This window comes from Ictidomys tridecemlineatus, chromosome 10 (assembly GCF_052094955.1).
Source record: "Ictidomys tridecemlineatus isolate mIctTri1 chromosome 10, mIctTri1.hap1, whole genome shotgun sequence".
NCBI lineage: Eukaryota > Metazoa > Chordata > Mammalia > Rodentia > Sciuridae > Ictidomys > Ictidomys tridecemlineatus.
Genome location: NC_135486.1, coordinates 55,042,731 through 55,069,190, shown reverse-complemented (window position 1 = coordinate 55,069,190; position 26,460 = coordinate 55,042,731). Strand labels below are relative to the sequence as shown.

At 34.9% G+C, this 26,460-nt stretch overlaps 1 protein-coding gene and 1 pseudogene across 1 annotated transcript in view; one reads left to right on the top strand and one right to left on the bottom strand.

Annotated features, from left to right (window-relative positions):
- Catspere (catsper channel auxiliary subunit epsilon) overlaps positions 1-26,460 on the top strand; it is a 152,673-nt gene that overhangs the window by 38,987 nt on the left and 87,226 nt on the right. The window contains exons 7-9 of the mRNA XM_078024680.1: positions 2,498-2,575; positions 14,741-14,850; positions 23,800-24,292. Of these exons, the coding sequence (XP_077880806.1) occupies positions 2,498-2,575; positions 14,741-14,850; positions 23,800-24,292 (681 nt within the window). The remainder of the gene's footprint in view (positions 1-2,497; positions 2,576-14,740; positions 14,851-23,799; positions 24,293-26,460) is intronic.
- On the bottom strand, positions 5,305-5,945 carry LOC101976905 (nucleophosmin pseudogene; annotated as a pseudogene).

Genomic DNA, 26,460 nt, shown 5'->3' with positions numbered 1-26,460 from the left:
TGTTTTTACCCTATAGGCTTGCAGTGCTCTTGTAGGATTCCAAGACCCCTCCTCTGTGGGGAAGGACAATGTTAACATCCCAATATCAACAATATACCACCTATAACAATTTGTTGTTATTAAGATGTTTACAGTTTAGTCTCAATGTAAAAAAATGTTGGATTCAAATGTTATCTAAAATATAATCAGTAGTTTTATAAAAAGGTTTACAGTTTCTGATGTTTGTCAATGAACTGGGGGTGAGGCATAGGACGATATGCTGAGGAGGTAGGATGTGAGGATATAGAGTTAATAGATCTTAGGAAGTGTGAAAGAGAAATTTAATAAAGAGGGTTAGTAGCAAGAGAATAGACAGGAAGTAATTTAGGGTAGGCAGGTACATGGGAAGACAGTAGAGTGCATAAAACAAACATACATATGTATTTACAAAAATACAGGATGTTAAAATGGTAAAATTTGGAGGGGGAAAGAAAATGAAAGAAGAAAAAGGGGAAAGGGGCATATACAACACCTCTATATTATATTATTCAGATGTCTTAGTCCGTAAAATTCTATTTCATGCAAACTTATTGGTTTCACATATGTTGGGGGTGTGAGGACCGGAGAATAAAGGGGTAGAAGAGAAAAAAAAAAAACTCTGAAGGAAGAAATCAGGGTTGTTGCTAGTTTTAGAGATCCATATCTTTCCTTCCTGCTTCTCTTCTCATCCAATAGGTGGGGTTGTCTGTTGTAAGCTGGTGTCTCTGCCATCAGGCTGGTGGAGGTAACCAGGGTGGGAAGGCTGGTCCTGGTGTAGGGTGACTGGAAGCTGGAGTGGTACCTGCCAGTCCCTGCAGGAAGACTGCACCTCCTGTACCTCATGGGTCTGTTTTTGGAACTGCTTGTATGACTTGAGCACCCTGTACTATCTCCCTATCTTGCCTGGAGATTTCCCAATTCCTGGTCTCTCTGTTAGGCTCCAGACTTTAGCCCCATCTCCCTCTCCCTTAGCAATTCCCAATTGAGTAACCTCTCACACCGGGACTCCTGTGGGCAGCACTCTGGTCACAATGCGCACCTGTGTTGGGCAGCTACTGTGTTGGGTTACCACCACTGGGGAGAGGGGAAGGTTGAAAACCTGGTACCTGGCTGCTGGAGATTCGATCTGGGAGCTGCCCCCACCTAATATGGCAAGAATGTTGAGCCAAGATGGAAGCGATCTGCTTTCAATGCCGGGGTATCTGATGAGGTGGGGGGAGCCAGGCAATGGCATTGTGCTGTGGGTAGGTAGCAGCTGAGTGACCTGCGTGGGAGCAGAGCAAAGCCTTGGAGATCTGCAGATGTGTTGATCTGCTAAGGAGCTCGGGAGCCCTGCATTAGTTAGAATTTTGGACTTGGGTGTTGGGAACCAGGGGTCCTGCTCTAATGCTGAGGCCCAGACCCCTGCACGGGGTCACAGAGCTGGTGATTTCTTCAGAGAGCAGCTGTATAGGGGTCCCCTAACACTCTCAGAGATGCAGTATTCCAACTAGGTGAGATCTGGATCACAGAGTGACACAGAATGCTGCCTCCCTCTGGCCCATCAAATTTCACCACTCACAAATAAATTTTTTTAAATTAACAATCTAGGGCTTGGGATGTGGCTCAAGTGGTAGCACACTTGTCTGGCATCCACGGGGCGCTGGGTTCTATCCTCAGCACCACATTAAAATACAATAAAGATATTGTGTCCACCTAAAAAAAAATCTAAAAAATAAATATTAAAGTTAACAACCTAATAAAAAACAGGAAAGGTAAATAAAAGTGAAACATCTACGGTTTCTTCATGATTTAGAATAAAAATTAATGAAAATTTAACAAGAATATGTAAAGCTGAAAAATTAATGAGAGTGTGTAAAGAAAAATTAATGATAACATGTAAAAATCTCTAAAATATAATTAAATGAAAAAATATATATAAGGCTCAAAAATTTGTATTTAGTAAGCTAGCATTTGCATCAAATGGAGGAAAAATTATTTACTATTCACAAAAATTATGGGAAACGAGTAATGGAGTACAGGGTAATAGAAACTGCTTTTGCTACATATTTTAATATAATTCATTTTTAACTATGCAAATAAAGTATCTAGTTAATAAGAAATAAACAATTAGATGTCTATTGAAATGGCCAGACTGTGCCAAGTGACAAAATAAGTTATAATTAACATGTATAGAATGTTTGTTTTTTTTAAAGTGTGTTAGTATTAGGAATTGCTGTGTCTATGGGTATATAAAGAAAGATATATAAACATTTGTATAAAATTTTAACATTAGTTACTTAAGGATGTAAAGGGATATTTTTAACCCTTCATAGGTCTTTGACTTGTTTCAGTGATTAAATGCTGCTTTGGATTTTTTTTAAAAAATGGAACAATTCAATTTTTTTAATAAATGAAAATATTTTTGGATTATTTTACCACAACTAAAAACTAATTGTGTACAAAATATAAATAAATACAAAAACATCTTCTTTTCTAGAAGGTCGTAATATGGGTATATGATCCAGGAAATTCAGACCCTGAGGAAGTACAACTCATTGCACGTGAACCCTCACTGGTAGGTGGAAAGATTATTGTCATTATTTCTGCTTTTTTTTTTTTTTTTTTTTTTGGTATAGAGATTGAACCCAGGGTTCTTAACTACTGAGTTAAGAACATACCCAGTCCTTTTTATTAATTTATTTTTTAAATTTTGAGACAGGGTCTCACTAAGTTGCTTAGGTCCTCACTTAGTTGTTGAGTTGTTGAGGCTGGCTTTGAACTTGAGATCCTTGTGCTGCAGCCTCCCGAGCCACTGGGATTACAGGCATGCACCACCACACCTGGCTGTGCTTTTACTTTCATCTTTCTGTATCCTTATATTTTCAACATATGTCCTATAAGCACCATAAATGTTTTTTATGGTTTTATCATGACCAACATTAAGTATTAATAATTAGATCATTAAGTCCAGTTACATTTATATTGTTACTGATATATTCTTATTTTTTGCTTTAAATTTTGTTCTCCCTATTTTATTTTCTTTCTTTTGTTGCCTACTGGCAGTTTTTAATCTCTCAACACTTCATCATTTCACTGTCTTAGGAAATTGTCTTTCATCCTGTGACTCCTTCAAAAGTGTTTTAGCCTAGGTTCCAGAAAAGTGTAACAGAGAAGGAAAGAAATATAGTTACTGTTCTAGGGTTGTAGCTCAGTGATAGAGTGCTTGCCTACTATGTATGAGGCACTGGATTCAACCTTAAGCACCACAAAAAAATAAATTAATTAATTAAATAAAAATATTGTGTTCATCTGCAACTAAAAAAAATTTTAAATATACTTTTTTTTTTTGGTGTTTTGTTTTGTTTTGTTTTGGTATGTGTGTGGTACAGGAGATTTAACCCAGGACCTTGCACATTCTAGCGAGCGCTGTAGCCTCCAGCCTCCTGGAAATCTAGTTTTTAAGTTGTCAGTACAGTAGGACATCAGAGCAGAGTCTCACCAAGTCTCTCCAAGGAGTTATGCAGAATGTATCTTAAAATTATTCACAAAACGAACAGAATACACCTAGGCATTAGCTTCACAAAGTAACAGAAAAACCCCCATTCTCCATTGGTCAAAGGTTGTTGCCAAAGCAATGGCTAGATTAAAAAGTGGGAGTAGAAGAAGCAGGTTACAAAAGGTAAATAAGTAATAATCCAATATATTTTCTTCCAGCTACTTTAAAATATTTGTCTTTTGTTTTCTTCAGTTTTATTATGCTGTGTCTAAATGTAAATTTTATTGATTCTTTTTAGTCATATAAAACATTAGGATACATTTTGACATAATCAGAATATTGTGAAATACATTTGCTCTAATTCAGTCCTTAGCCATTCCACCTCCCCCATTCTCTCTGTTCCCCTCCCTGTATAATACTGATCTCTCTGCAATTTATTTATAGTATTTTAAAAATTAGTATCTTAAGCATATAATTGATGTTGGAATTCATTGTCCTATATTCATGCATTCACTTACAAAGTTTGGTTAGATCCATTCCACCATCCCCTGCCATCCCATGCCTCCCTCCTCCCCCTTAATTCCCTTCATCTATTCTACTGATCCTCCTCTATTTTGATGAAATTCTCTCTCCATTTTTTTTCTTTTTCCTCTCTCTTCTCCTGCCCCTTATTTTGGATTATCTTCTGCATATCAGAGAAGACATTCAATCTTTGACTTTTGGGGATTGGCTTATTTCACTTAGCATGATAGTCTTCAGTTCCATTCATTTACCAGCAAATGCAATCATTTCATTCTTTATGATGGAGTACTACCCCATTGTGTGTGTGTGTGTGTGTGTGTGTGTGTGTGTGTGTGTATCACATTTACTTTATCCATTCTTCTGTTGAAGGGCACCTAGGTTGGTTCAATAGCTTGATTATTGAAAATTGTACTATTGTAAATATTGATGTGTCCCTATAGTATATTGATTTTAAATCTTTTGGATATATACTGAAGATTGGGATAGCTGGATCATATAGTGGTTCCATTCCTAGTTGTTTTTTTTGTTGTTGTTGTTGTTGTTTTGTTTTTGAGGAATCTCCATACTGCTTTCCAGAGTGATTGTACTAATTTGCAGTTCCACCAGCAATGTATAAGTATACCTTTTCCCCCACATCCTCACTTATCTGTAGTCTTTAAAAAAGAAAAAAATATTTTTCCCCACACTGGTGTTTTTGTTATAGCAATTCTTTATTTTTTAAGTTGTTTTATTTATTTATTTTTATGTGATGCTAAGGATCAAACCCAGTGCCTCTCACATGCTAGGCAAGCACTCTGCTACTAAGCTGCAGCCCCGGCCCCTATTATTTGTGTTGTTGATAATTGTCATTCTGACTGGAGTGAGGTAAAAATCTCAGTGTAGTTTTGATTTGAATTTCCTAAATAGAAGACTTTTTCCAATGTTGGTTGACTATTTGTGTTTCTTTAAAAAAAAAATAGAAACAGTACTACTTTATTAAAATACTGAATTTATTTCACATGTATATTTTTGTCTCCCCACGATTTCCATGTCCAACCACCATTACTACTATGTCCTATCATAACATTCCATACATACTTAAAAACCAAGCAAAGGGTGGAGTTCTATCTTGAAAAACTAAACAGGCATTTTGCACAACACATTCTTGGCAAGGGAACCTGGACAACATTTATCAAACACGATAGGGAAAGTTCTCACTTTGCATTACAAAAAGGACAGCCAGATACCAACTGTTTACAGAAATGAAATAAGACAGAAATTTTTTACAAACTGTTTAAACTATTTTCTTAATGAGACTTCCTCCACTTCCAGAGATCTTGAATAGCCTACGGGTTAGTCATCTGGAAGCAATTTTTCACATCATTGATGAACTTGGCTTCCACTTTGGAAAGAGAACCACCTTTCTCTATACTTGCTTGCATTTTTGCTTTAATGTCTTCTACAGAACTAGTCTAGTGCCTTTTGGTGTTTTAGGAGTTTTTTTTTTTGTTTTGTTTTTTTTTAAGGATTCTTGACCTTTGGATCTTGTTGTTGATGATTTTGAGTCTTTTTCACTCTGCTTTTATATCTGTGCATTTTTGACTGGAGTATCTCATAGATTTCTTCAATGGAGCTTTTTCTTCAGTTTCCTCATCATCGAAATCTTCTTCTTCTTCTTCTTCTTCTTCTTCTTCTTCTTCTTCTTCTTCTTCTTCTTCTTCTTCTTCTTCAGCAAGCTTTGCTTTTTTTCTGTGGAACCTTGCTACCACCTTGAGAGGCAAATCTCTTTCCAGATACACTTAAGAGTTTTATATCCTCCTCCTCTTCATGTTCTGTCTTTCTCCACAGCTATTAAGTGTTGTCCACTAATATGCACAGGCCCTAGACTGCACTTCAACCTTAAGACCACATGTGATATGATTTCAAAGCCCAAAGTTCCTTTGCCCATTTTTTGATTGGGTTATTTGGGGATATTATTTTGGGGGTATGAATTGTTTTTGAGTTTTTGAGTTTTATTTTTATTATGCTGTGTCTAAAAGTAAATTTTTTTGAAAAAAAATATTCTTCCTGGAATTATTTGACTGTGAGAATCTGGTTTGGACTCTTCTGATCTTAGCCATATATTTTCAAGGTCTCAATTTTTTTTTCTCCTTTCCTCTAGTATTCCAAACAATAAACATGTTAGGGTCTTTTTTTTTTACATATTTTTTACATATTTTCATGGGATGGATTTTTTCATTTCATTACATGGGATTCCATTTCAATGTATATTAGACTATCTGACTTATCTGCTATATCTTTTACCATCTTCTTTCCATATTCTTTTTTAAACTCTCTATGCCACATTTCGCATAGAGATTTCTTTCGACAAACCTCCAGGTCACTAATTCTTTCTACTCTGATATCAAACCAACTCATTGACCTCTTTATATCAATTATTGTAGACATTTTATTTGATTGTTTAACAAATCTTCTATTTTACTTTTATAGTTTTTTATTCCCTGTAGATAGGCAAAGACATCAACAGACTGAAGGTGAAAGGATGGGGGAAAAAAGCATATCATTCACGTGGATCTCATGAATAAACAGGTGTTTCTATCCTCATATCACATAAAGTAGACTTCAGGCCAAAGTTAATCTTAAAGGACAAAGAAGGATGTTTTATACTTCTTCAGGGAATCATACATCGATGAGACATAACAATCATATACATTCATGCCCCAAACCATGGAGCATCTATATACATCAAAAAAGCCCTTGTAATTTCAAGAATCAAGTAAACCACAACACGATAATACTGTGTGACTTTAACATATCTTTCTCATCACTGGATAGATCCTCCAAACAACAACTAAATAAAGAAACTATATAACTAAAAAAAAATACAATTAATAATTTGTAGTTAACTGACATATATAGAATATTTCATCCATCAATGACTGAATACACTTTCTTCTCAGTAGCTCATGAATCCTTCTCTAAAATAGACCATATCTTAGGCCACAAATCAACTCTTAGCAATATGAAAAAAATAGAGATAATACCTTGCATTGTATCATCTATGAAGCTTGTATCACTTTAATACCAAAACTAAAAAAAGATACATCAAGGAAAGGAAACTTCAGACCAATATCTCTGATCAATGATAAAATAAAAATAGAAGCTATTCTAATACCTAGATACTAAAGAATACACTATTGGATGACAAATGTATAGCAAAATAAATCAAGAATGAAATTTAAAAAATACAAAGAGAAAGAGAAAACTCAAATTACTAAAATTCCTTCTGCAAAAGAAAATATCATGAAGGACACTACTAAGATAGAGATGATAATTAGAAACCATTTTGAAAATTTATACTCTAATAAAATAGAAAATCTTGAAGACATCAACAAATTTCTAAAGACATATGACCTACCCAAATTGAATCAGAAGGACTTAGAAAACTTAAACAGATTAATTTCAAGCCATGAAATAGAGATGCCATTAAAAGCCTACCAACAAAGAAAACCCAGAACTGATGGATTCTCAGCCCAGTTCTACCAGACCTTCAAAGAAGAACACACAACAATCCTCTTCAAATTATTCCATGAGACAGAAAAGGAGGGAACCCTTCCAAACTCATTCTATGAAGCTTGCATCGCTCTGATACCAAAACTAAAAAAAAGACACATCAAGGAAAGGAAACTTCAGACCAATATCCCTGATGAACAAAGACATAAAAATTCCTAATAAAATACTACCAAGTTGCATTCCAAAACATATTTTAAAAATAGTGCACCACGATCAAGTGGGGTTCACCCAGAGATGCAAGGTTGGTTCAACACACAGAAATCAATAAATGTAATTCATCACATCAATAGACTTAAAGACAAGAATCACATGATTATCTCAAGAGATGCAGAAAAAGCATTTCACAAAACACAGCATCCATTTATGTTCAAAACACAGAAAAAACTAGGGATAGTAGGAACATGCCTCAACCTTGTAAAAGCTATATATGCCAAACCCAAGACCAACATCATTCTAAATGGAGAAAATTTTAAAGCTTTTCCTCTAAAAACTAGAACAAGATAGGGGATGCCCTCTTTCACCACTTCTATTCAACGTAGTCCTAGAAACTTTAGCCAGAGCAATTAAACAGAAAAAAGAAATTAAAGGGATACAAGTAGGAAAAGAAGAACTCAGACTCCCTATTTGCTGACAACTTGATTCTATATTTAGAAGACCCAAGAAACTTTATCAGAAAACTTCTAGAACTCATAAATGAATTCAGCAAAGTAGCAATATATAAAATTATCACCCATAAAACAGTTGCATTCCTATACACCGGTGATGAATCAACTGAAAGAGAATAGGAAAACTATCCCATTCACAATAGCCTTAAAAAAATGGGGAATCAATCTAACAAAAGAGGTAAAAGACCTCTACAATGAAAACCATAGAACACTGAGCAAAGAAATTGAAGAAGACCTTAGAAGATGGGAAGATCTCCCATGTTCTTGGATAGGCAGAATTAATATTGTCAAAATGGCCATACTACCAAAAGCACTATACAGATTTAATGCAGTTCCTACTACAATTCCAATGATATTCTTCACAGAAATAGAAATGCAGTTATGAAATTCACTTGGAAAAATAAGAGTTCCAGAATAGCCAAAGCAATCCTTAGTGAGAAAAGTGAAGCAAGAGGTATCACAATGCTATCCCTTAAATTATATTACAGAGCTGTAGTTTAAAAAAAAGTATGATATTGGCAACAAAACAGACATGAAGACCAATGGAACAGAATAGAAGACCCAGAGACAAACCCACGTAAATACAGTTATCTCATACTAGACAAAGGTACCATAAACATACATTGGAGAAAAGATAGTCTCTTCAACAAATGGTGCGGAGAAAACTGGAAATCCATATGTAGCAAAATGAAATCAAGCCCTCTCTCTCACCCTGCACAGAACTCAAAGTAAATCAAGAACCTAGGCATTAGACCAGAGAGTATGCACCCACCAGGAGAAAAAGTAGGGCCAAATCTCCATTATATTGGCTTAGGAACCAAATTCCTCAACCACTCCTAAAGCCCAAGAAGCAAAATCAAGAATCAATAAATGAGATGTTATCAAACTAAAAAGCTTCTTCACAGCAAAGGAAACAATCAAGAATGTGAAGAGCCTTCAGAATGGGAGAAAATCTTTGCCACCTGTGCCTCAGAGCATTAATCTCCAGAATATATAAAGAACTCAAAAAACTTAACACAAAAAAACTCCATCAAATAATGGGCCAAGGAACTGGCCCATTCTTCTTCATAGAAGAAATACAGTCGACCAGCCTTCAGAATGGGAGAAAATCTTTGCCACCTGTGCCTCAGAGCATTAATCTCCAGAATATATAAAGAACTCAAAAAACTTAACACAAAAAAACTCCATCAAATAATGGGCCAAGGAACTGGCCCATTCTTCTTCATAGAAGAAATACAGTCGACCAACAAATATATGAATAAATATTCATCAACTCTTGCAATTAAAGAAATGCAGATTAAAACTACAATGAGATTTCATCTCATTTCAGTCAGGATGGAAATGATCAAGAATCCAAGTAACAATAAATGTTGGCAAGGATGTGGGAGAAAAGGTACACTCATATCTTATTGGTAGGACTGCAAATTGGTGCAACCAATCTGAAAAGCAGTATGGAGACTTCTCAGAAAACTTAGAATGGAACCACCATTTGACCCAGTTACCCACTCCTCAGTTTATACCCAAAGGACTTAAAAATCAGTACACTAGGGCTGGGGATGTGGCTCAAGCGGTAGTATGCTCACCTGGCATGCGTGCGGCCCAGGTTTGATCCTCAGCACCACATACAAACAAAGATGTTGTGTCCGCCAAAAATTTAAAAAATAAATATTAAAATATTCTCTCTCTCTCTCTCTCTCTCTCTCTCTCTCTAAAAAAAAAAATCAGTACACTACAGTAACATAGACACATCAATGTTTATAGCAGCTCAATTCACAATTGCTGAACTATGTAACCAAACTACATGCCCTTCAACAGATAAACAGATAAAGAAAATGTGGTATATATACACAATGGAATATTACTCAGCCACAAAGAATAATGAAATTATGGCATTTGTCAGTAAGTGGATAGAGAATATCATGCTGGGTGAAATAAGCTAATCCCCCCAAAAATCAAAGGCCAAATGTTTTTTCTCATCTGCAGATACTAATTCACAATAGTGGTGGGGGGTATGGAAGAATAGAAGTACTTTGCATTAGACAAAGGAAACTGAAGGGAAAGGAGGTGCAACAGGAATAGGAAAGATAAAATTGAATGAATTGGACATATATGATTATATGACCAATGTCTATACTCATATAAAACCAAAAAATGAGAAGTTATACTCCATTTATATATGATGTATCAAAATGCATTATACTGTCATGTATAATTTAAAAGAACAAATAAAAAAAATTTTAAAAGACAGAGTTTTATTCTCTCACAATTCTGGAGGCTACAAGTCCATGATCTGATTCTAACAGCTTAAATTTTTGGTGAGGGATTTCATCCTGGCCTGTAGAGAATTATTATAAGTAAAATAATACAATATGTGCCTTTTTGTGACTGATTACTTCATTTAGTGTAATATATTGAAGATTCATCCATGGCATACAATGTTTCAGAATTTCCTTAATTTTTGAGGCTGAATAATATTACATTGTGTTATATGCTACGTCCCTGTAGGATTTCCCCAAAAAATTAACATTTTGAAAGTGGCTTTTTAACTCTGCATCTAAGTTGCTGTGTTTATCAATAGTTCAGTCCTTATATGTAAAAACTAGGACTATAAAACCCTTAGAAGTAAAAAGTGAAACATTTCATGACATTAGATTTGGCAGTGATTTCTTGGCTATTACACAAATGGCACAAGCAACAAAAGAAAAAATAGCCTTAGCCCAAGTTAAAATCTTTCATGCATTAAAGGACAGTATCAGCAGAGTAAAAAGACAATGAAAGAAAATATTAGTAAATCATTCATCTGATATTATTATCCAGAATATGTTGATAACAGTCAAAACTCAACCACAACAAAAAGAAACTTAATAACGAGCAAAGGAATTGAACACACATTTCTCCAACGACTATATAAATGACAAATTAAGGCATTAAAATATGCTTAATATTAATTAAGCATAATGCTTAATATTATTCCTAACTAATCATTAGGAAATTTTAAATCCAAACCATGATGAGATATTACCTTATACCCATTGGGGTGGCTATTATAATAGCCCTCAAACAAAATAATCCCAGAAAGTGTTGGAGGGGCTATAGAAAAATTGGAATATTTGTGCACTGTTGGTGGGACTATAGGATGGTTGCAGGTACTATGGAAACAAGTATTTTAGTATCTCAAAAAAAAAAATTAAAAATGTAGTTACTATTGGGTCCAGCAATTCCATTTTGGGGTATACATCCAATGCTTTGAAAGCAGAAACATGAGGAGATATTTGTACACTTCTGCTCAAGGCATCATTCTCAATACTCGAATGCAGGAAGCAGCCCAAATGTCCATCGATGATGGATAAACAAAGGATTGCACAGAATACAATTTAGTGAGAACTTATGACAGAAGCATGGTCAAGGGTAGTGGCAAGCCCAGGGGATCCTTACAATCTGAGGTCTGAGGAAGTAGGCTTATTTTGTGGTCAGGACAAGAGCGACTTTCATCCAAGTCAGAATACATTGTTTATCTCAAGCTAATATCAAGGATTTAAGTCTTTTCTGGCACTGTGGGCTCTACTTTTTTCTGGTCAAAAAGTTCGACATACTACTCTAATTGTTTTTTTGTTGGTTGGTTGGTTGGTTGGTTGGTTTTTTTGTAGTAAACTGGGAAACCATGCAGGGGAAATCAATCAGGGTCTCTCAGGGACAATTACAGCAATTATGATTCTAAATGGCTATAGTTAGATCAAGCAAGACACATGTAGTATATAATTACATTTATTTTGGAAGTGACAAAATTGTAAAAATGGAAAACAGATAACTGGTGTCCAGTGGTTACGTTTTATAGGCAGTTATGGCCCTTAAGTGGTAACATAAACGGGTTTCTACTTTGTGACACATTCAGTTCTGTGTTCTGGTTGTAGTAATGGCCACAGGAATCTACACGTGTTAAAATTTCACAGAACTAGGCAAAAAATAAAAAGGGTGCCTGTAAAATTTGGTGAAATATAAATAAGTTTGGTATCTAGGTTAATAGACTTGTAGCAACATCAATTTTGTTATGTTGACAACAAACTAGGAGTATATAAATTATTGTCACTGGGGAAAGTTGGGGAAAACTTTTTGTGAATCAAAGTATTTTCAAAAAAATCAATTAAAAATCCTATATAAAATATCTTCATTATTTGCTCATTGTACTAAGAATGAAAGCCAAAATGTTTTCCAAATGTGCAGAGCTTAGCATGATGTGGTCCCTGCCTATCTTTTCTCTAACCTTTCTACTGACTAGTCATCCCCTTCTGCGACACTCCTTATGTCTAGAATGCTGCTGTCATAGCTGTAAGAGAGCTGTTCTTTCCTCTGAATGAGGCAACACTTTTTTCTTTGTTCGTTCAATGAACGTTTATAAATGCAGGCTTGAGAGGCAAAGCCTTAAGGCAGCAATTCAGGTTTGGATATTGGTTTGAAGTGCTTGTGAGACAATAAAATGTCAAGGTTGCCATTATGATTTCAATCTATTTTGTCCCCCAAAGCTTCCTGTGTTTAGAGGTGGGGGATTTGGGGAAATGATTGGATCATGAAGGCTCTGATCTCATCATAGATGAATTCTTTGATGCCTGAACAGACTACATGGAAGTGGGTACAGGTTGAGGATGTAGGTCACAGGGTGCGTGCCCTGAAAGGGCTTTTCTCCGGTCCCTTTCCCCCCAACACACACACTCCTTGTGGCTGCCATGAGTTGAAAGTTTCCCTCTGCCATGCCCTTTGCCATGAAAGTCTACTTCACTTCAAGGGCAAAGCCATGGAGCCTGCTGGACATGGACTGACTCTTCTGAAACCATGAGCCAAAATAAATCTTTCTTTCTCTAAGTTATTCTTCTTGGACATTTTGGTCACAGGAAGTGAAAAGCTAACAAAGTTAAGAATCTAATTAGATGCTTGGATATAGAGCTAGGTATAAAACTTGGGATCTGAGCTATACAATTTGAGGAGTTGTTCAAAAATGATATGGTACTTGAAGCTTTGTGAGTGCGTGAGATCTCCTAGGAAAAGGATGTAATAAGAGAAGAAAGGAGGATCTAAGGCTGAATGCTGTGTTTCAAATGGAGAAATCAGTCCAGTGTATCAAATGCTGCTGAAAAATCAGGTAAAATGAAGCAAGCTAGGTTTATTATATTTAACAACATGTACAATCATCACATATTGATAAAAAATACTTTAAAAATAATAATACAAGTATCGGCAATAGTGTGGTGAAATGGTCTGTTATGGATTACTAGTAGTAAAATGGATTAAGATAATTGTTTTAGAAATTATTCTGTAACATGTATCAAGAGTTTTAAAATGTTTTTAACTTGGTCTAGTAATGGTATTTCCAAGCATCTTTTCAAAAACAATGATCCTATTTATGGGAAAAAATATATATAGTATTTTTTCTGTATTTATGAAATTATCTTTAATAACCATGAATTACCTTTTTAATGGAAAAATGAGTTTTAAAGTTTGTTTACATAACAAACTATTTCTTGGTCTTTTATTCTGTAATTTTCTTGTGTTATTTTATTTCCAAATTATTCTCTGCCTCATTAAGAATGCTATAACAGTTGCATAAAATGTAGCTTTATAAAATCCTGAAAAATAAATAAGATTCGCAGAAAACAATTAAAATATCTATCATTCATTAAGTGTTTTCTAGGAAAACCTACATTTCTCTATCAGATTTATTAAATGTATATTATTTAAGGGGCCTTCCTGGACCACACCATTTCTTTATTGCCAGTAATTAGATTCTCCTATTAGATGGCCCCATATCCTGTGACCCTTATTGACACTCATCATGGCAATCTCAAATTCTCTTTGTGGGTGGTTGACATATTTCTATGAAATTAAACAAGAGCAGAGTAGAGGATTAGGGCAAAAAGAAGCTATAAAATTGTAGACTTGCTCTCATTATCTGAGATTTTATTCAAGGAATTCTCATAACGAAACAATTGCCTTTATTTCAAATATGCTGTATTGGGAATAATTCTGGTTCAATTCAACTTCTATTTATGTCTCATGAGAAAAAGAGGGAAGGAGCATGTCAGACCTATCTGAATTTTAAGAGAATTTTTCTTAGTTTCCAGATATCATTTGAAACCTGCCTTAAAAGAGTATGTCATTATGAAGTAGGCTCCTATAGAAAAAATTCTAAGACTGAATCTAGAAACTTCATTATGTAGTTCATAGTGATAAAAACAAAGGGTTATATATTTAAGGATTGCCATAGTGTCAGTTCATAAAGGATTCTGATAATTCATGATTTTTTTGATATGTTGGAAACTGTATTACAAGTTATAATTCATAAATTTATAATGGGGAGTAAGCTAAATGGTTTTAAAAAGCTAGATATTGAAAGTATGGTAAATTTATAAATGTAAAGAATGTCTAAACTAACAAATTCAATATATCGTGATGTAATTTACAATATTTTTGGCTATAAAAAGACTAAAAGAGAAATTTTATTTTGTTTTTACAGAATTCTGTAATACTAAGCAGGCAGTTGGCCACTTTGGGACAGAGGCCCACCATATATACAGTTTTGAAGAGAAAGGCTTACTTTTCATATGAAAACCCGAAGATAAAGGGGTATTTTATTTTTTTTAATTCCAAATATACAATTCAGGTTTAATTTTTCAAAAAAATATCAGAAACTTTTAAAAGACTTAAAAACCCTGGTGGAATTTTATGTACTATATCTTCTAAGTAATATCCAAAGAGACTTCTTTTATGATAGAAAAAAAAATTGTGTGATAATCAGGACTAATTACCAACTCACAAAATGCCAAGCCAAACTCTTGGGTGATAGTTTCACAATTTGTTAAAACCTAAACTTCAATCCAAAAGCCTTATTGGGGGTGGTGGCAAATCCTGGCAATATTTTTTAAACGTTTTCTTCTAGTTTCTAAGAGTGAGCCACAATGGTAGAATGGTGTTATGGTTTGGATATAAGTTGTCCCCGAAAAAACTCATGTTAAGCAATGCAGGAATATTGAGAGTTGAAATGATTAGATTATGAGAGCTATAACCTCATCAATGGATTTGTCCACTTGATGGATTAATGATTTGAAAGGACCACGATACTGGGTGGTAACTATAACCAGGTGACACATGGATGGAGGAAGTAGGGCACTGGGGTCATGGCTTTGGAGATATATACTTTGTCCCTAGTTCCTCCCACTCTCTGCTTCCTGGCTATCATGAGCTGGGGAGCTTTCCTCCACCATGCCCTTCTACCATGATGTTCTACTTTCAGGCCCAGAGCAATGGAGTCTGCAAACCACAGACTGAACCTCAGAAAATGTGAGCCCAAAATAACCTCTTCATTCTTTAAGTTCTTCTTATTAGGTACTTTGGTCACAGCAATGAAAAGCTGACTAACATATATGGATGTTATAATCACCACTACCACCACTGCACACACATTTGCATGTGCACACACACATAAACACACTAAAAATTCTACCCGAGAAGTAGCATCTATTGTTACTGTTAAACTTAGTAACAAGATGTGGACGGCCTTTCTTAATCCATTGAGCCACTTGGGTACAGGGTAAGGTTCTTATAACTAAAGGATGTAGGTTACTGCCTTTGAAGACCTTACAGTAGTGAGACAAGCAGAGATGTTATGATAGAAGTGAGCCTAGGGTGGAGTGGGACACATAGAGGGTATACCAACTCAGGCTTGGAGGAGAGGAAATTGGGGAGGGCTTTCCTAAAAGGATAACATTTGCATTATTGAAAAGAAATGTTAGCAAATTGGGAGAACATTCCAGGTAGGGGGAGGGAGTGAGATATGCCCAGGTTTCTAACTGAGACCTGAGAAAAATGTGCATTCTAGTAGACACATAAAAGTGAAATTCATGGGTACCATAAGATGTAACATTCCAGGGGATAAAATATCTTTAAAACGATCATCTGACGCTTAAATTCCTTCTGACTTGATAAAACTTGGAAAGTAGGGAGGTAGAAAAAAACAGTCCCTATAAAATCAAACTAGAGGCCTTTTATGATTAATCAGGAAGGTTATAGATACCATTTGTTTCTTTTCTATTTTGAAAAGCTTTATTGAACTATAATTTATGTCCTATAAACTACAAGAATGGTTCAAATCAATTCAATGGTATCAGTACATTTACAGAGTTATGCATCTATCATCACTATCTAATTGTAGAATGTCTTTATCAAGTCAAAAAGAAACCCCATTTCCTCATTCCCATTAGATTAGTAGCACTATTAATCTATTTTCTGTTTCTGCAGACTTGCCTATTCTGGGTATTTCCATATCAAGAGAATCATACAATATACAGTATTTGTAACTGGCTTTTATTTCAGCTAGCATCATGTTTTCATGCTCTGTACATATTGTAGTACTTTATCAGTATTCCATTCCATTTTATGACAAATAATATTGTATTATATGGATATGTCACAATAGATTTATTCACTCTTCATTTGTGGAGCTATTATGAAGAATGCTGCTATGAACATTTATGTACCAGCTTTTGTGTGACCATACATTTTCATTGCTCGTAGGAGTAAAATTTTTGGGTCAAATGGCATCTTCATGGAAACTGCCAGACAGTTTTCTAAAGTTGCTGTATTATTTCACAGTTCTATTAGCAGTATATGAGGATTCCAGTTTCTCTACATCCTCACCAACTCTTGTTTTTTGACTGTCTTTTAAACTATAGCTACTGCACTTGGTGTGAAATAGTATTTCATTGTAGGTCTGTAGTTCTCTCATAACTTATGATATTGAGCATCTTTTCATATGCTTATTTTTTCATTTATATGTCCTTTTTTCAACTCCTTTCCCATGCTATAATCTGGTTGTCTTTTTATTATCGAATTATAAGAATTCTTTATGTATTCTAAATGCAAGTCAGATACACAATTTACAAATATTTTCCCTATTTCAGGTTGTCTTTTAATGCTTTCTCGTGATATCCTTGAAGCCCAAAAGTTTTTAATTTTTATGAAGTTCAGTTTATCTATTTTTATCTTTAGTTCCTGGTACCTTTGGTGTCACATCAAAAGAAACCATTGCCAAATCTAAAGTTAGAGATTTACCAGTATTTTCTTCTGAGACTTAGCTTATATGTTTAGGTCTTTGATTTATTTTGAGTTCATTTTTGTGGTGTGAGATAACAATCCAAATTAATTAGAAATCTAAAGATGTAGTTGTCCCAGCACAATTTGTTGAAAGACTATTTTTCCCCATTGTCTTGTTTGGGCACTCCTTGTTGAAAAGTCAAGTTATAAGCTGGGCATTGTGGTGAATACATGTAATACTGGCTACTCAGGAGGATGAGGCAGAAGAATCACAAGTTTGAAGCCCACTTGGATAACTCAGCGAGTTCCTGTCTGAAAAAAAAAAAAAAATTAAAAAGAGTCACAGATGAAGCTCAGTGGGAGAGCACTTGCCTAGATTGCACAAGGCCCTGGGCTCATTCCCAGTAACAACAACAACAACAAAAAAAAAGCCATTTATTCCAGGATTTTTCTATTTTATTCTATTGCCCTGTATGTTTATACTGATACCACCAGTTATCAGTGACAAGTCCTGCTTCCTCACATGTTGAAGTATAACATTAAAGAAGCACCCAGAGGCAAGCATATAAAGCAGGGTTTATTTAAAAAGGGGTAACCAAGACTTCTCCTGGGAGAAGTAACCTGCTATCACAAGAAGTGAGAGCTTTCTGCCTTTTTTATACGTCCTAGGATCCTTTTGTTCTCCTGCTCTTTACCCCTTATCTCTCTCCTTCCTGCATAGGTGACCAGGCCCAGGAGATGCTGGACAGAATGGCCAAAAGATGAGAAGCAGATGGGCAGGAGGGGCTAAGCAGGAAGGGGGCCCAGGTTGCATTAATTACCAACTTTTATAACTCTCTGTAGGGAGTAACAATCCCTGGGACAGGTTACCTTAGCAACAGGTTGGAGCCAGGGCAGGTTTTCTTGATAAGGGTAGAGGAAGGGCTCTGAAGGCATTAACATTTTAATTCCTCTCCAACTTCCCAGATCCAAATTGGCCTCCCCCATCTGACCCGATTTACTTATCTAAACTGAGTACCTCTTTTATTTCTGGCTTCAATACTTATGCCAACACCACTTTTTTTTTTTTTTTTTTCAGTTTATTTGTGGGTTTTAAAATCAGGAAGTGTCAATCCTCCATCCTTGTTCTTCTTCAAGACTATTTTGACTCTTGGGGGTCTCTTGAGGTTTATAAAAAGTTTTAGGATCAGCTTGTCAATTTATGCAAAGATGTCATCTGGGATTTGTAAGGAATTATATTGAAAAACTGATCAATTTGGGGTGTATGTTATCATAACAATACTAAGTCTTCCCACTCATGAATATAAGCTGTCTTTCTATTTATTCAAATCTTTTTTCAACAACATTGTGTAGTTTTCAGAGTATAAGTTTTACGCTTCTTTTGTTAAATTCTTATTTTTTATGCAGTTGCAAATGGAATGGATTTGTTCATTCCTGGATTGTTTATTACTAATATACAAAAATATGATTGAATTTTTCTACATCAATATTGTATCCTGAAAACTTGCTGAACTTGTTTATTAGTTCTAACCAGTTTTGTGCACTCTTCAGTATTTTCTTTATACAAAATTATGTCATGTGGGAATAAAGATAGTTTTACTTCTTCCTTTCCAAGCTAAAGGTTGTTTCTCTTTTTTCTTTACTAATTGCCATGGCTAAGAACTCTACTACACATATTGAATACAAATCATCTTGGGAAGGCAAATAATCTTGTTCCTAATATTAGAAGGCAAATATTCAGTTATTTGTGGGTTTTTTCATAGATTCACTTTACTATTAGGTTGAGAAAGTTCTCTTCTATTCCTAGTTTTTTAATATTTTTATCATTAAGTAGGATTCATCCATGAAGCCATCTGGACCTGGGCTTTATTCGTGGATAGTTTTTTAAAATTATTAACAATTAAATTTCTTAACTTGCTATAGGTCTGTTCAGATCATTGATTTCTTCTTGAATCAATTTTCAATACTTTGGATCTTCCTAGAAATTTGTCCATTCATCTGATTTATTCCCTTACAATTCTCTTTTATTTCTATAATTTTATTAGTTATATTCTTTTTTTTCATTCCTGATTTGAGTAATTTAAGTCTTCATTTTCTGACAGACAAGTTAAACATTATTCAATCTTGTTCATCATTTCAAAGAACCAACACTAGCTTTCACTGATTTTCTTTATTTTATTTATTCTTTATTTCATTAATTTAAGCACTAATCCTTGTTATTCCTTTCCTTCCATTTTTTATAGGCTTAGTTTGCCCTATTTATTCAGTTTCTTGAGGTGGAAAATTAGGTTGCCAATTTTTGTCTCTCTCTTTTTTTTTGAATTCTACTGTCTTTCTAATTCCTAGCCCCTCCCTTCCCTTCATTTCCCTTTCTCTAATCCACTGAACTTCTATTCTTCCCTCTTATCCCCCCTTGTTGTGTGTTAGAATTCACATATCAGAGAGAACATTTGACCTTTGTTTTTTGGGGACCAGCTGATTTCACTTAGCATGATAGTTTCCAGATAGGCACTTACAACTCTAAATTTCTCTTTGTGTGCTGCGTTAGCTGCATCCCATACTTTGTGGTATGTTATGTCTTCACTTTCATTCATATTAAAGTATTTTCTGATTAACCTTGTGATTCCTTCCTGGACCCATTGGTTATTTTAAGTATACATGGTTTAATTTTTGCAGACATGGGAGTTTTCCAAGTTTACTTTTTATTGATTTATAATTTCACTTCTTCATAGTTGTTTAGTCAGCTATTTCACTGCTGTGACTAAAAGACCCAACCAGCACAACTGTATGGGGAGGACAAGTTTATTTGGGGGCTCAGGGTTTCAGAGGTTTCAATTCAAAGACAACCACCTCTATTCCTCCAGGGTCAAGGTGTGGCAGAACATCATGACAGAAGAGTGTGGCAGAAGGAAGCAGCTCACATGATGATCAGAACCAGAATAATAGGTCTTCACTTGCTAGATAAATATATACTTCACAGCCACACCCCCAACAAACCACCTCCTATAGCCACATTACACTAGATAATCCCATCAGGGATTAATGCACTGATTAAGTTAAAGCTATCATTTCTCCTCCAATCAGTCATTTCTCTTCCAAATCTTCTTACATTATATCACATGTGAACTTTTGGGGGAGACCTCACATCCAACCCATAACAGTAAATAAAATACTTTTAAATTTATTGAGACAATGTTCCCTGTATACTTACGAAGAATCTGTGTTCTGCTCTTTTTTATTGGAGTATTCTACAGATATCTGTTAGTACTAGTTGATTTATAGAGTTGTTCAAGTCTTCTGTTACCTTGTAAGATCTGTTACTAGTTGTTCTATCCATTACTGAAAAGCAGCTCAGGACATGACACCAGGAAACAGAGGGTGTGGGGGGGAAAAAGAGAAAGAGAGGAAGTATTTCCCTCACTACAGCAAAATACAAACCCCAAAGGCATACACTTAGTGACCTACCTCCTCCAGCCACACCCTACTTGCCTACAGTTAATCCCTATCAGAGGATTAATACACTAATTAGGTAATGCTCTCAAAACTCAGTCATCTCACCTCTAAACTTACTTGCATTTTCTCACACATGAGCTTTTGAGGGACACTACCTCGTATCTAAACCACAACTCAAATATATATTCCTTGTTTTCTTTCCTCTTATTATGTTATCATATAATTTAAAATTTATTTATTGACTTTGTCTGAATTTAAGTATTGTTAGTTTTATGCCATATTTTTATGCCATAAATTGAAAGATATCAGAAAAAAAAACTATCACTAAATGACTTTACTCCCTTTTCTGGGGAAGGCAATAGTGCAGTTTTGGTTGATAAACATTGATGGATACTTGCATCATGTTAGGTAGTATCATCAACTTGTTGGCTTTATTTAGAAATTAAGTATGATATACAGAGATACTTATGCTACCAAGTTGATAAGGGATGGACTTGCGATGGTTAATTTTATGTGTTAACTTGATGGTTAAGGGATGCCCAGATTACTGGTAAAGTATTGTTTTTGGATGTATCTGTAAGAATGTTTCTGGAAAAGATTAGCATTTTAGTTGGTGGACTGCATAAAGAGCATCACTCTCACCAGTGTGATTTGAGCATTGGGCAATCCCCTGAAGTCCTGAATAGAACAAAGGGGTAGAGCAAGAGTGATTTTACTCTCTGCTTGAATTGGACTTCCATCTTCTCCTGCACTCACACATGAGCTCCCCTAATTCTCAAATCTCAAGACTTGGACCAGAATTTTTATCATTTGCACCCCAGTTCATGAGTCTCTGGTATCAGACCAGGATTTACACCATTGATTTATGTGGTTCTCATGACCTTTGAGCTTGGACTAGAACTACTGTAGTCTTACAGCTGGCACATCATGGGGCTTCTTACCTTCTATAATCATATGAGCAAGTCCTTTATAATAAGTCCATTTGTATGTATCTCTCTATATCCCATTGTTTCTAATTTTCTGAAGATCTCTTGACTTTTGTGATTAGCATCTTCACAAAAATATGATAAGATATATTTGTAAAAGAATATTAGTGTGTTAACACATAGGAAACTAAAGAGAAAGTTGGAAAGTGTACAGTCAAAATAAAAAAGTCAAAAATTTGAAAACAAAACCATAAGTATGGAAAAGTGAAAGGGAAACTATGCTCTGGATAAGTCTTGGGGACTAAGTCTTTCCTAGGCTTGTGGATAATCAATTGTTCACTCAAAAGAGTGTCAATAACTAGTTGTAATGCAATAACGTATATGAGAATATTATCATAATCAGTAGACAGTCTAACATGGTAGTATTATTTAAGAAATCACAATTGGAACCAATGTTAGAGCCAGAGTGATGTGGCTTTCAAAAAGCAGAAATTGTACTGAGTTTCATGGTGACATGGTTTAGAGCACAAGAGGTTTGATAGCAACCTTAGGACTACCCTAATATGGAGTCCAATCAACCTACCAGGACCTCATTCTGAGTGGACAGAAGGCCATCATCACCAACTTAAATATGTATCCATTGAGGAAATGAAACTCAAGAAGTACTTAACTAAAAACATTCCACATCTTGAGATTGGTTATTTGGATTCCCTTTTGAAACTCTCCTAGAGATTCTCATTACTTCTACGATCTGTGTCAGAATGTTTATTTTCACAAATCACTTTGTGTCCACTTTAAAAGATAGATTTATCCATATCAAATTTCAGATTACCCAGGAGAAGTAAAATATCCTAAAAACTATGGAAAGATAAGATTTAAGTAATAACAAAAAATCAGTCTGTCATCTGACTTTCTCATTAGTGATTTGGAATAGAAAAGGCCTGGTCAAAAAATGCCTTCTCCCCACCCTACTATCCATCAGGTGTGTAAAAGAAAGATACTTTCCGATACTCAGGGTCTCAAAAATTATATATGTTCAGGGAGGGAGGTTGGGAGGGCAAAGAGAGGTATTGAGAAGTAAATTTAATCTATCTATCTATCTATCTATCTATCTATCTATATATATATATATATATATATATATATATGCCACTAGGAAACTATTTTGTATAATTTATACAATAAAAAGTATGAATTTTTTAAAAAATGTATGTTTACACACTGATTCACAAAAGGTACTGAAGAATGTACTTAGCTAAACAAGAAAAATCAAGCATTATCCAATAAATAATGTCTTTGACCCCAAGAGTTATAACGGAAAATACCAGGAGAGAAGTACAAGATTACATCTGCATTTACCACGTGGAAGTTATTGTGGAACACTATTTCAATTATCTATTGGAAAACAGAAAAACTAAACTTTTGTGTGTGGAGCAAGAGGTGGTACTCAAGCCCATCTAGGCAGAGTACTTGTCTAGTACTCTGCCACTGAGCTACACCGCAGACCCTAAACAAAAATTGAAATTTTTAAAATAAATAATTATTAACTCTAGGAAAAATTATATATGTAATATCTATGTGAAAGAAAATATAATCATAGTATAGCTGACTATACTATAATTATTAATATTTACATATATATAAAAATTTACACATCAGTACTATGGTCATTAATACTCAAGTATTAATGACCATATAAAGACTCCACTGATTTAACTAATCATTGTGGTATAATTTGAGAGATGAGAAGAAAAGACATATAGGTAGGTATGATATACAAGAAATAAATCTTTATCTTCCATATCAGAAGGCAATAGATAATGTATAAAGATTACATGTTAATAAAGAGCAGTATAAGAATATTTAGGAATATGGAAACATATTGCAGAAGAAAGAGCTTTAAGACTCAAGATCATTTTCCTTTGGGACAAAAATGGAAAATGAGAAGAAATGGAGCAGTGGTCGAATTTCAGTATTATTTGCTTTATCTAGATTTCTATTGATAAATATAAAAAAAATTAAAGATTATACTCTGCAAGATGGATGAGAGGAGAGAGAGAGATAGATAATTTTATTCTTAATTTTTTCATTTTTCTCTTCTTAGGTTGTGGTATATTAATTTGCCAATGGCTGCAGATGATATAATAAAGGAGATTAAAGGAAGCGAAGTGACTTTTCAAGACTGCTTTATTGCAGATCTTCCTTTTCTGCTGACTGTTCCTTTAATGACCATACCTGAGGATCCTGGCTTTTTACCAATCTCTTCACCAGCTGGGAGTCAGTTAAAGTATTCCTGGCTTGCTTGTGTTCCTTCATTTATTGTGGTGGTAGCTGACATGGAGACCTTTCAAACCAACGATTCATTCCACACTTGGAACACAGTCAGAATACCTCCAGAGGTTCTGAGTAACAATGAAAGGCACAGCGTGGAGCAGGTGAACCTTTCACATGATGGGATATTTTTTCTGATAAATGGTGTTCTTTACCTGAAAAGTCTTACAACATTTACAAAACTAGGAAGAAATGAAGAACTTCCTGAAGGTGAAATTATTGGCATTACATCAAGAAGATGGTGTTGGATCAAGTTTATATTTAAGGTTAGTGAAAGATTTCATGTATATATTATACATAGACATTTAGATATATGTACCATACCATTTATTGAGTGATATATCAGAAACTATAGTACCTACACTGGATTTCACACAATGATATTTTTCCTAAGACTATATCTTTCTGATGTAGCTATATCTTAGCAGCCTCTTTATAACAAAGATGTGCTTCCAACAACAAAGAATAAAAATGATCTTGTATGTTGTTATACAGAGTAGTTCAATTGTATTATGAGGGCTTTTTTACTTTGATATGGGCAAAAGACACTCCAAAAAAATTTCCCCAAAGACTGTGTACTATAAAAAATGAACCAAATCTTCTATTTATGACAATGTAGTGAATAAGATACACTGAAGCTTTCTCACTACAAAACACTTAAAATGCTATCCCCAAAATTTAAATATTCTTTTAAATACATTGTTGGGCTTATAGGGAAGTAAGAGAAATCCTCAGTGGTCCTGGGAGCACTAATCCAGAGGAACAAGCAAACTCCAAAATCTCAGCTTGCACTAAGGACTGACCCCAGATAATGAGAACTCAGGTGCCAGGAGACAAAATCCTCTGGCCTGACAAAGTAGGAAATCTAATAATAACATTTTCCACAAAATAAGGATCTTCAAAGAGTTCCAACTCACATTCACATTGGAGCCCAAATTTATAGAGCCTATTTGGAGAAGGAGGAGAAGGAGAAGGAGAAGAAAAAAGAAAAGAGAAAGAAAGATTAAGCCAAATATCAAACAAAAGCAAACACAAATCCTTTTGGGAAGGATAAATCCTAAAGTCAGTGATATGAGTACCAGAAATAAACAGGATTATTAACTGTTGCTTATATTAACTAGCATGTGTGTTGGATAAAAGCAGACTATAGGCAATATGCCCATGATGTAATGTGAACTGCAAAATTTAAGATAAACTGCAGAACTTAGATAGACTTAAGTTAGTGATGCAAGAATCTACAACCTGGGCGTACACTCTAGGCCTCACCCAGTTACAGTTGCAAGCAAAATCGAACTAGGACTTAAAAACCCAGACTTTTGGGGGCTGGCAGAACTAAAAGGACCTGAACAGATAGACTGAGACATCCATTGCTGTTGTTCCCCCTTGCACAAGACTCCTCCAGCCGGGATCAAGTTCCAGCGACCTGGACTTAAGACACGTCACAGGTGAGTATCTGGGACCTTCTGGGACCTTCGGGTGTAGAAGCAGTTAGGAATTAGAATTAGGATGTGTGTCTAAAATGTGATGAGCATTTAATAAAATAGATTTGGTTGAATCTAACTGTGCCTCAAACTGAGTCTGTAGAAACCTCTCATGACAGTTAGGCTTAAAAAGATGTCCACAAATAATGTCCTGACAAAATTGAACTCACAGCTGGGCGAGGTGGCCCACACCTGTAATTCCAACAGCTCCAGAGGCTGAGGCAGGAGGATCGAGAGTTCAAAACCAGCCTCAGCAAAATCGAGGCACTAAACAATTCCGAGAGACCCTGATCCTGAATAAAATACAAAACTAGGGCTGGGGATGTGTTTCAGTGGCCTAGTGCCCCTGAATTCAATCCCTGATCCCCCCGTCCAAAGAAAACTTTACAGTTTTATTGTAAATGAGCAATTATATAAACTCATGGGATACACAATGTTTGATTTATAAATACTGTGTAGAATAATGAAATCAAGCTGTTATCATATCACCTTTAATACTTAATTTTTGTTGTTGTTGTTGTTATTGTTGTTATAAGCACATCTCTTACCACATTTGAAATGTACAAAACTATTTACCATGGTGGGCAATATGCCTCAAAAATAAACAAAAACCAATATTTTCCTGTGTGAGTTTTATTTGTTTGATTGTTTGTTTGTTTGCATATCATCCTCCCATTCCCTCTACTGGCCAGGCTCTGTAATCACTACTCTACTCCCTGCTTCTATGAATTCAATTGTTTTAGATTCTACATATATTTGGGAAGAGGTAGTATTTGTTTTTCGGTGCCTGAGTTGTTTCACTAGGTATAATATCCTCAAATTCCATCCATGTTTTCCCAAATAATGAATTCCTTTATTTGTAAGGCTGAATATTACTCCATTTTATATATATATATCACGTTTTCTCTGTTCATTTGATGATGTTCAATTAGATTGATTCCACATCTTGAATA